Here is an 11,182-nt window from a genome sequence, read left to right as displayed (position 1 = left end):
AACTCGGAAAATGCCCATAGTTTTTAAAGGCTTTAAAGGATATATTCGGATAAAAAAATTGATAAGGAATGATTACCTTTCTGATAAACGTAAACTTAAACATAAGTCATATTTTATTTCGAAAGCACAGTCTTTAAAAATTAAAAAGTCTTAGCAACGTCTTTGCTTTCTTCACTCTTTATCGATTTCAGAATATTTTTAAAGACAGCGAAATCTAAAAATATACATCTTTCAATAAATTTACCAGTGAATATCATATTGATACCGAAATTTTTTCCTTTAATTTAGTGTTTATTCTAGTAATGTAAAGATTACTGTTTGTAATTTAACTTATTTTAGGCATGCATCGTCAACGGTACTTGTCTTTCAACAAATTTGCAGCATACTTTCAGGCGAAAGGACTTGTAGACTATTAAGTTTCCTGATTATTGAAAAAGATAATGGATATCTATTAAATTTTTTTATTACTGGTTATGATAGATAATCGCTCGAACCTTAAAGAGCATTCAAAGTTCCATCTCAACCGGGGCGTTCTTCTCCAGTTTCAAATTTGTCTGCCTCATTGAGCAGGAAAACAACAACAAAAACGTCTACGGATCGAAGCATTTATCTCGCTTATTTGCTAATGCTAAATGATTGTCTTCTTCTTGGCCCTCGGCTGCCTTCTTCCTCTTCGCATCGCAATGTTTGTTGCAGTTAGCTGTCTGCTGTCTTTATGTCTTTATTGTTGCTGTACCCATTTTGTGTTTCTTGGCTTTTTATGTTTAGGCCATTTAGCAGGTGGGCGGATGACTTTTGTTTGTTTAAAGAAACCCGAAAATGCTGAATAAATTGAAATGCGAATCATGTTTTAGTTTATACTGCGGCATTTCGTATACTATTTTATATATGCAGATACATTCATGGGTAAATATGTATGTACGTAAATATGGGAACCGCAAGTGCGGCTAGCGATGACGCCGATAATGATCTTAACGATAATGCCGATCTGAGAACAGCTTCCGGTTTTGCGCTTTGGTATTTGTGTTAGTTTTTTTCGCTTGCTAACTTCATTGTAAATATTTATTACCATCTTTTTTGTTTTTGTATTGTTTTGCGGTGTGTAATTGATTTAAACCGAAAGATCTGCCAGAACCAACATGTGTCGACTGTCACACCGAGTGACAGTTATTTCGGTTTAGATCCATATTAGGGTGGGGCACTAAGCGTGACATCCCAGCCAGCTGGATTAGCCTAAAACTTGACCCAATTCAGGCGAACGTGTTGAGCGATCGAACAAAGGCGAACAAAAGGCTTTTATGCCAAAGTTGGATTGACAAAATAAAATCCGAACTGCCCACATAAAAACAACACACATGTGCGGAAAATTCAGTGGAGGTGCGAATAGATCAATTGCCATAGCTAAATCGATAAGCAGCTTAGCTCTTGGGAGGGGTTCTTCATTTTTGGTCATTTGAAGAGATTATTTAATGGTTCCTGACAGTCGGGGGTTCCTCCATAAATCCCAAAAATGCGTACGCTCACGCTGCGTATACTTGATTGCGCATACGCACTGGTGCCGCTGGTGGTGAACGACCTTGGCCATTCTTCTGCTGCTTTGCTTTCCCATCGTAGTTTTCATATTTTCACATTATTGACACATTAAATCGTTGACTTTCCACACCCCTTTTGGCCCAAAGCTAAAGCTCGGCCAGAACCCCTCGCAGAAACCTTTGAAATTCCCTTTAACTATTGACATTGGCCCATTGCGATGTGCATTTGCCTTTGTTATGGCTATTATGATTATAAGCTGTCGACACCTTCCTCTTGACATTATACCCATATTTTTAGTTTGGGCTAATTGAATTTGAAAGGCAGAGGTTCTATGGAAAAACTATAAAAGCCAGGGCCCGAAATGCAAGCAATGCAGGTTTCCAACGACAAATCGCCGCGAATAGTCCGCCCAGTGAAATATTCAGAAACCAGGAATCCTTTATGTAAAAAGTGTTAGAAATATTATTAGTGAATTTGCAGCTTTTTATGTAGAAAGTGTGATATAGGCGGGATATAGTAACGCAGCCAGTAACCAATACACAATGGAAAGGTACGATCACAAGGAGATCCATAGATCACTGAGATTATACGAAAAAGATGGAAACCACATTGATTTATAAAAGAATGCAACAAATATCTGGATCCGAAAGATAGAAAGACGTTTCCTTTTTGTTACATACTTTTAGACACCTTTATAATATTTTTTTCGTAGCCGCAGTGGTTGTATAGGCACCCATTATATTATATAAAATTTATATTTCGGTTCGACGTTGCAGCTTTGTAAACACACTGGGGCCACACTTTGCCCCCCTGTCCAATGGATCAGTGGTGGACAAGGTAACGCCCGACATGGCCCACCTGATCAGTCCGTACTGGAACCAGTTCCCCGCGATGGACCCCATCTGGGCCAAGATCCTGACCGCCTACATGATCCTGATCGGCATGATTTCCTGGTGCGGAAATGGCGTGGTGATCTACATATTCGCCACCACCAAGTCGTTGCGCACGCCCGCAAACCTGCTGGTCATCAACCTGGCCATCTCCGACTTCGGCATCATGATCACCAACACCCCCATGATGGGTATCAATCTGTACTTCGAGACCTGGGTGCTCGGCCCGATGATGTGCGACATCTACGCCGGACTGGGCTCGGCCTTCGGCTGCAGCTCCATCTGGTCCATGTGCATGATCTCGCTGGATCGCTACCAAGTGATCGTCAAGGGCATGGCCGGCCGGCCGATGACCATTCCGTTGGCCCTGGGCAAGATCGCCTACATCTGGTTCATGTCGAGCATTTGGTGCCTGGCACCCGCCTTCGGCTGGAGCAGGTGAGTCCTCAAACGGGAAGGTCTTCCATGAATATATTTATTTAAATTTGTTTAGTTACATAATTGAATTTTCGTAAACTTAAGAGTTATGAAAAGATAATTGAGTTTAGAAATTATTTGCTATTTTTAGGGATCTAAAAAAGAGAAAAATATTTTCATTTTAATATACCAATTCAAGATTCCATATACAAAACTTAGTTGAAAAGTTACCCGAGTTCGTAAATGATTCATTTTGTGTATTAAAAAAAGGATATAATACTTTGGGGTTAGTACTTAAAAGTTTTAAAAGCACATAAATATTCAAAATAGCGTTGTTTAAAAATCACAACATATTATAGACATATTTTTCAAAGTGGTTCCTTAATAAAAAATTGTTTGGTTAAGAACCTTAAAAATAATAAATCAATCCTGTTTATTAGGTATGTGCCGGAGGGTAACCTGACATCGTGCGGTATTGACTACTTGGAACGCGATTGGAATCCACGTTCATACCTGATCTTCTACTCCATCTTCGTCTACTACATCCCGCTGTTCCTGATCTGCTACTCTTACTGGTTCATCATTGCTGTAAGTGGCAGAGGTGACTAATCCGTTCCAGCGACTAATCCCTACATATCCTCCGCTCCCCCAGGCTGTGTCCGCCCACGAGAAGGCCATGCGCGAGCAGGCCAAGAAGATGAATGTCAAGTCCCTCCGCTCCTCTGAGGATGCCGATAAGAGCGCCGAGGGCAAGCTGGCCAAGGTGGCCCTGGTGACCATCAGCCTGTGGTTCATGGCGTGGACTCCATACCTTGTGATCAACTGCATGGGACTGTTCAAGTTCGAGGGTCTCACACCACTGAACACCATTTGGGGAGCTTGCTTCGCCAAGTCGGCCGCCTGCTACAATCCTATTGTATATGGCATCAGGTGGGCATATTTAAATGTATATCCTTTAGTCCCTTACAATTGGTCTTGCATCTCATCATAGCCATCCCAAATACCGCCTGGCCCTCAAGGAGAAGTGTCCTTGCTGCGTCTTTGGCAAGGTCGACGATGGCAAGTCCAGCGATGCCCAATCCCAGGCCACCGCCAGCGAGGCCGAGTCCAAGGCATAAATTCTTTGGCGCAACAACCAGAACAGCAACAACATCTAACTACTTACAACAGCAACAACAACAACAACAACAGCAAGAACAACTGCAGCAACAGAACGAAACGCTTTCGAATAACATCAAAAAGAACAATAATGAAAAAATTATGCAAATTTCTTACATAACAAAAAGCAATGTAAACTCAGTTATTAAATCTTCTGCAATGTCAGTTAAAGACAACAAAAAACTAAACAAAAAAAATAAATGCAAACGAACTAGAAAAGTTATTACAAAATTTGTTTTTCACTTAAAAGGTAATCTTTCCCAATTGATTAAGAAATCCAATTTCTTGCAAAGCACTTCACAATGTATTTTTCAGTTTCAGTTGTTTTTCTTTTAAATTAAAGGCACTTAAATTCCATTTGTATTATAAATTAACATGCAATGGCAAAATCTCGACACACACAGACAGATGCTTTTCAAACTCCAAGTTCGGAAAACCACCAGTCGATCTGCTCGAATTTCACCCAGGGGGACTGGAAACTCACTGAGCTGAGCTTCACAGCGGTTAGTAGCACATGGACAACATTAACAATTAATCTGTATCAGTAGTATCTGTTAAGGCACAACTTAAAGAGCTTCCAACTCCAGTCACTCGCTGCAGGAATCGTATTCGCTTTCGCTTTTTTTGATCTTCGTTTTGATGCCTGGCGTTCCGGGAGTCGTTGTTGTGGGTGATGGTAGCGTATTGTTGTTGTCAATCAGCGCCAAGGAGCAACTGCCTCCAATGGGTTTGTGGTAGGTGCTCGGCGGACTGTCCACGCAATCGGATGAGGTGCAGGCTCGCTCCTGTATAATGAGTTTCCACAGGCGCACTTCGATGCCAACACTGTAAAATAGTTTAGTAAGTTAAGTAATGATCTATGTTCAGAGATAGTTTCCATCGCACCGTAGTCCCAGCCTCATGAGGTCCAGCTTCTCCATGTTATAGATGAAATCCTCAAACGTGAAACCTTCATTCAGAATGAGCGTCTTTGAGAACTCGTCTATTTCCTGTTGTGTCAGCCACTGCTCCAACTGCTCGTCTATCTCGTGAAGACCAAAGTGATGCTTGTTTAGCTGCTTCCGGGGATTGCCCGCTAGGGTTGGACGGACACCGGACATTCCGCCCACACTGGGACTCATTCTATGGCACTTTTTGTTAAAGCCGTTGATGGTGCGCCTGCGAAGTTTATATAACTTAGTATACAAATCAAACTTACAAAATGTTTAACCCACCTTAATCTCTTCCTTCCGCCCATGTAGATGTGGGCCAGCTCCTGGCTGATGTTGTGCAGGGCCCTCATGCTCTGGCGCTGCTGCTCGAGCAGCTGACGCTGTAACTTCTGCTGGTTCTCACGTATGTCTCTCAGTATGCGGGCGCACTCCAACGAACTGGCCAAGGCATCGCCTGAGGACTCCGCGGACGCTAATCCGACACCTCCTCCAGTGCTGCTCGTGGGCTGCACCTTCTCCAAGATCTGCTGATGCTTTTCCTGGCTTTCGGTGGATCCCTGCTGCATCAGACTGAGGTGCACACTCTCATCATCGTTTCCAGACAGATCCTTGTCCGCCAGATTGGCGCCCAGTTCGGGAGAGAAAATCGTAACCGCAGCCTGCACAGCCCTCTTGACGAGATTATCTAACGCGAACATCCAGTGAGGTTTGATGCAGTGATACCGCAGCACACAGACCACGGCGTCCTGAAAGGAGTATAGGGCCAAATGCAAATGGTCCAAAGCCACTGCGTCGTTGTTCAGCTTTTGTTTCAGTTCGTTGATAGTCGCCTCCAAATGCTTCTCGTTCTCGTTCATGATGTAGTCCCGAAGACCCCGAATCAGCACCTCCAAATCGCTCTTGCGAATGGCAATCGAGTGTTGATCGGCGTCGACCTTCTTTAGCCAAATATCGCAGATCTTTGATTCATCAAGTGCCAGCACCTTGGAAAGCGTCGTCCGTCGCTGAGAATCCTTCTTCAGCCGGTAGAAGCCGTCAGTCTCGCTCGTCTCACTAATGCTTGTGCGCAGGGATGGTGTGGAGGGTTCGATCTCCGGTGAGAGCAGAAATCCAGATGAATTGCGTCGCTCCAGCAGAAACTGGTTGCTGTGCGGCTCGTCAATGTCCACCGAGGATGTGTGAGTGATGCTGAAGTGGGGAAGAGATAGTCGCGATTAAGTATTGAATACTATATATTTTTGCCCTTTTCAGTAGCAAAGTCCGAGCGTGCGTTTTGCCAATCATTAAAGATGCACTTAATTGATAACGACGCCAATCAACCATCAATATGTAAACTTAACTATAATTACAAGTGGTTTATAATAGTAGACGAAATAGCTAAAATCTAAGATACCAATAAACAAAACAAAAAATAATGCTTTCCAAAAGCATTCTTAAGATAAGATAAGCTGTACTAGCAATTAAGCAAGGTCAAACTTAATATTGAAGGTCCCAGTGATTAACTTACTCCAGTTCCGGCGTGGTGGGCGTATTGCAGGTTGTATTGTAGCTCAGCGGCGGTGTCGTTTTGTGCACAAATCGATCGGCAGGCACCGAAATGCTCCGACCAAACTCAGTGTTGATGGGCAAAGCCGGACGCATCTTGCGAGGTTTACTGAATGAGGAAATAAAAAGTGTAATAAGACAGAGCTTGTTTCAAGTTAAACACAATAAAAACTCACTCTTGTAAGAAGGGATCGTCGAGCAGTTGCGAGGCGGAAGGCCGGTCCAGCACGCTTATGGCAAAGCAACGCAAGATAAAGTTCTTGGCGTTGGCGGAGAGTTCCTCGGGTATATTGGGATGCTTCTTGTAGTAGCCAACCTTGAACATGGCCGCCTGGGCACAGCCCAGCTCGATGAAAGGCGGCTTGCCCGTGGCCATCTCTACATTTGTGCAGCCAAAAGACCAGATGTCAGCCGCCGGACCATAGCCGCGGACGCCCTGGTCAATGACCTCCGGCGCCATGTACTGCAAGGTGCCCGTAAAGGTCTCCGTCATCGGATTGATCCGGGCCAGCCGTTTGGAGGTGCCAAAATCTGAGATTTTCACCACGCCGCTGTATGTGTTAACCAGCACGTTGTCGCCCTTGATATCGCGATGTACAATGTCCTGCTCGTGGAGGTATTTCAATCCTTCGAGAATCTGCTTGGAGTAGAAGGCCATGGTGGACTCGTTATCCTTGAGCGGACCCCATTTGGTCTCTAAGAGGTCGGAGAGCGAGCCTCCTGGCACCTGCTCCATAAAGATCTTGAAGAAGCCGTCCTCCGAGCGCGATCCTAAATAGCGAACGATGTTACGGTGGCGCAGCTGAGAGTGCAGCTTGATCTCCTCGTGCAGGGGCTGCACATCCTGAGAGTTCTTTTCCGGCACCTCCTTGATGGCGATTCGGACCTGCGTCTGCTTGTCTCGGGCGGCATACACTGTTCCGTAGGTGCCCTTGCCCAGCACCATTTTGCGGTTCTGTTCATCGTAGTCATACTCGTACTGAAAGTAAGGAAAATAAGTCATCTACTGGGAGGGAAATTAAATACTACAGGACCCACCTCGATTTGAGCATCATCGTTGCTGAGATTGACAAACACCACCTGGTCGGCGGTCATCTCCAGGATCAGATCGTAGAACTTCTGCCGGCGTTCGGTGGACGGAAAGTATATCTGGAAGTCATCTGAGTTGTGATGGACGTACAAATAGGCACAGCGATCATCCCGCTTGTAAAGGCTGACGGATTTGATCTTCGATGCAACGAAAAGGAAGTCATGGAGTTTCTTGCAGGCATTCTTTGCATGGGCCAGACAATTGTTAACAATCTGTATGGACTTTTCATCCGCATCCATGTTAATGGTAACGTAACTGGGCATATAGATCTTCTGCGGCTCAAGGATCTAAAAATTAATGATATTAGTTAAATATAATGTTTTAAGTATAAGTCAAGGATACCAACCAGTATGGGAAAGCGAATGCTGTTCTTAACCTCCTCGGTGTTGGTGGCCTCCAAAAAGAAGTCCATCCAGAACTGGAACACCTGCTCCTCTATGGAAGGCATGCGCTCCTCGGGCTTTCTGCGAAACCGGTGTATAAGAGAGATATTGCCGATGGTGGACTTAAGATACCAATTGGGTGGCTTCAGCTTGAACATGCATTCGGCAGCTTGGATCGCTTTGGCATAGTCCTTGGCCAAAACGGAGATCTCGAAGAAAGTGGCCACGTCCCAGTACTCGCTCAGCGAAGATAGACTGCCCTTCTTGCCGATCAAATTGTTCAGAGTCATGCCGATGTGCTGCAACTCTTCCGTATTGGTGAATTCCTTGCCCTCGATGACCAGCAAGGTGGCCAGATTAATGCCCGCGTACTCATTTGGCTGAACCTCGAAACTTTGGCGGTACCACTTTATGGCGTGCGCCAGACTTGTGGCGTCCGTGTAGTCTGACTCCACGAAAATGTCCTTGTAGATGCGACCGCACAAGCAAAGCATGTCCGGGAAGTGGTTCTCCTTCTTTTCGAGCGCCTTTAGCGATGATTCCAGCGCCTTCTCCCGATCACCCTTGCGATTCCTTCGGTTCAGAGCGAAGGCGTACAGGAAACTCATGTTGCCCGTCTCCACATACTTTCGCGTGTTGGGTATGTTCTTCAGGTCGTTCACCAGCCGCACCATGGCATCGTAGTCCTGCACATCCCTCAGCGAGCACATGAAGCTGTGCACCACCTCGCCGGAGAGGACATGCGGGTCGTCCAGTCGTTTTCGCATCTCATGCAAGATGCTCTGCAGCTTGGCGGTATTGGTGGCGTACGTGTCCCGCGCCGTTCGCATGTCGCTGAGAAATTTCTCACGCATGTGGGCTCTGTAAGTAACCGAAAATAGCTTGGGTTAATTTGTAGGTACATAAATAAAGCAAAACAAAACATTTTTCCATGTTCTGGTGGGAAGTTAGCGTTGCTTCTTTTTAGTAAACGACTCTTTAAAGTACATTTTTTGGATGAGTTAGTTATTATTGTGTGGTATTATTGGGTTATATTTATTTCTAGGCGATAAAAAAACAATGTATTAATTTGGAATTAGCATCTGATTAATTTTTTATGTACACCGTGATTTTGACACCCAATTTCTCTGTTTAAATTCAGAAGAATTTCAGATTGGTGTTAATTAGCAAGAAATCACAATATTTGATATTTGATATGCCTTCTTGTTCTTAAACCAATATAATAAATCGGCCGGATTCATTTTACATTCAAATCGTGACTTTTTGGCTCAATCTCTTGCAGTGGAAAGTAAAAAATAATGTGCATACATTCCCCTATTTAATCTTAATGGTGTCGAATGACTTACTGCCAGTACTCACTTCGACTGAATCTCCACATCCTGCAGCTTCCTCTTGAGGCGCCACTGCAAGGTGGGCACCCGTGACTCGATGGCGGGCTCCTTGTTGCTGTTGGGCTGGTTGGTCAGGTGGCAGGAATTGCTCTCCGCATTCAGTTTGTAGCTGAGGAACAGGTAGTTGGCACACGAGAGCTGCAAAGGCAAAGAGGTGAGCCTAATGCGTTGGCCGCCACTGTGAATGCAGGCCACACTGCGTTGGTGTACGCCGCTGGTGAAGGTGTGTGCGTGCCGCTTTGAGTGTTTGCGTGGGCGTGCTCGCATTTGTTATTGTTATTGCTGGGGCCGACGCTTTTTGTTGTTTAATGGCCGCGGCCAAAACAAAAATAACGAAAGCGTTTCCACGGAAATACAGTAGAGCTTCAATAAAACGATTTTCGGTACATAGTATAAAACATGTCTAAAAAAAACCTTAGGAGAAAACTCGATCATAAATAAAAAAAATTTTAATTTTTTTTTACTTTCTAAGTGTCTAGATTTTTAAAGGAGATGCTTTAAAAAAGCTTCAAGTTTGAAAATATATAAATAAGTTCAAAACTGTTTAAAGACCAATCGACAGTAGTAGTATTAAAATGTTATAAAAGGATTCCCAGAGGATCAAAATGTGCATAACAAAAATGGCTCGAACCAATTATAATTTAAATCAAAAACCAAATTTGAAGATTATTTTGAAATTCCGTACTGATCTTAAATAAAGGATTATTGTACATACATATATGTATTGTGATTTGATTTTAAGATCTTGTATAATAAAAACAATAAAAACCCTGATAGAAACTTCTAGAAATTGAAGTTAGACTTATCGAAGCTTGACTGTACAAAGATCGGCAACAACAACTAGGGCAGGAGTCGCGATTTGGCCGCCGTTTCTTCACCGTAGCTGGTCATAGCATTTATCTTATCGGAAAGGGAGTCCCGATCACGCCCGCAGATGTTTGACCAGACACACCTGGTGGGGTAAACAGAAGGGGATCAGGGGACGCACCTTGAGACTGAGTGTCTGCTTGGACTCGACGTCGTTGTAGATGAGGATGTTCTCCTTCATGCCGAAGCTCTCCCGGACGCCGTAGTGATAGGACAGCGGCCGCTGCTGGGTGAGGATGCTCAGGTCGATGACGGCCACATCGGCGTTGTAGAACGTCTCCAGCACATTCGTCTCCCCGAAGTCCAGGCGCTCGAACTGCAAGGATGGGATGGCAAGTGGGGGAGGTCACTGGGATATATATTTCGCCTCATATGCATAGCATTGTATAACCCATCTGGCGCACCTGAACCCGCTGAAAATTGGCGCCAGCCGACTGCACCGCCTGCTTAATCTCCTCCAGCGCGCAAAGGCGATCCTCCAGATGGTCGCCCACCGCCGTATCGATTACACACACCACATCCATTGCGGCTGCTGCTGCTTCGATCCGATTCGGATGCGGATTTGGATTGGGAACTGGGCTCGATCGCAGCTATTCTTGGCACTAACTATTGTGTTCTTGGACGGACTCCGCACACTCGATGCACTTTCTGCCAGGCGGACGCGCTCTTCTCAGTGGCACACGGGCCCATTACCACGCACCAGCTGCAACTGCATCGCGTTAATTGCCGCGTAACGAATAATTATCAATAAATAAAGAAACTTGTGGAAATGTGCAGGCGTGTGACCGTTCGCGGTTTGTGGGAAATATACCAAAAGAAGCCCTAAATATACCAAACAGGCTAGCTGAAGACTTTGCTGGAAGTTTGGCGCCAACTCCAACTCTTTTTTAAAAATTTACACTGCCTAAAATAAAGCAATTACAATTAAATTTAATTTAAATATTTTAAAAGATGTTTGTGAAACACTTCTTTATTT

General features: G+C 44.5%; 2 protein-coding genes across 2 annotated transcripts; one reads left to right on the top strand and one right to left on the bottom strand.

Moving 5' to 3' along the window:
* The first annotated feature begins 1,896 nt into the window (after positions 1-1,896).
* LOC119561034 (opsin Rh1) lies at positions 1,897-4,087 on the top strand. Its single transcript, XM_037874861.1, has 5 exons — positions 1,897-2,083; positions 2,310-2,861; positions 3,281-3,428; positions 3,493-3,770; positions 3,832-4,087. The coding sequence occupies exons 1-5, from the start codon at positions 2,076-2,078 to the stop codon at positions 3,956-3,958; spliced, it is 1,113 nt and encodes a 370-aa protein (XP_037730789.1). The 5' UTR covers positions 1,897-2,075; the 3' UTR covers positions 3,959-4,087.
* On the bottom strand, positions 3,500-10,998 carry LOC119561031 (mitogen-activated protein kinase kinase kinase 15). The gene is made up of 10 exons (XM_037874858.1): positions 10,611-10,998; positions 10,328-10,522; positions 9,308-9,477; positions 7,912-8,809; positions 7,514-7,852; positions 6,652-7,454; positions 6,438-6,584; positions 5,213-6,118; positions 4,884-5,156; positions 3,500-4,823 (listed from the first exon to the last, which is right to left on the bottom strand). The coding sequence occupies exons 1-10, from the start codon at positions 10,728-10,730 to the stop codon at positions 4,586-4,588; spliced, it is 4,089 nt and encodes a 1,362-aa protein (XP_037730786.1). The 5' UTR covers positions 10,731-10,998; the 3' UTR covers positions 3,500-4,585.
* Positions 10,999-11,182: the final 184 nt, after the last annotated feature.

The sequence above is a fragment of the Drosophila subpulchrella genome, unplaced genomic scaffold (assembly GCF_014743375.2).
Source record: "Drosophila subpulchrella strain 33 F10 #4 breed RU33 unplaced genomic scaffold, RU_Dsub_v1.1 Primary Assembly Seq354, whole genome shotgun sequence".
Lineage (NCBI taxonomy): Eukaryota > Metazoa > Arthropoda > Insecta > Diptera > Drosophilidae > Drosophila > Drosophila subpulchrella.
The sequence above is the reverse complement of the archived record's forward strand: the minus strand, read 5'-3'. Positions and strand labels throughout refer to the sequence as shown.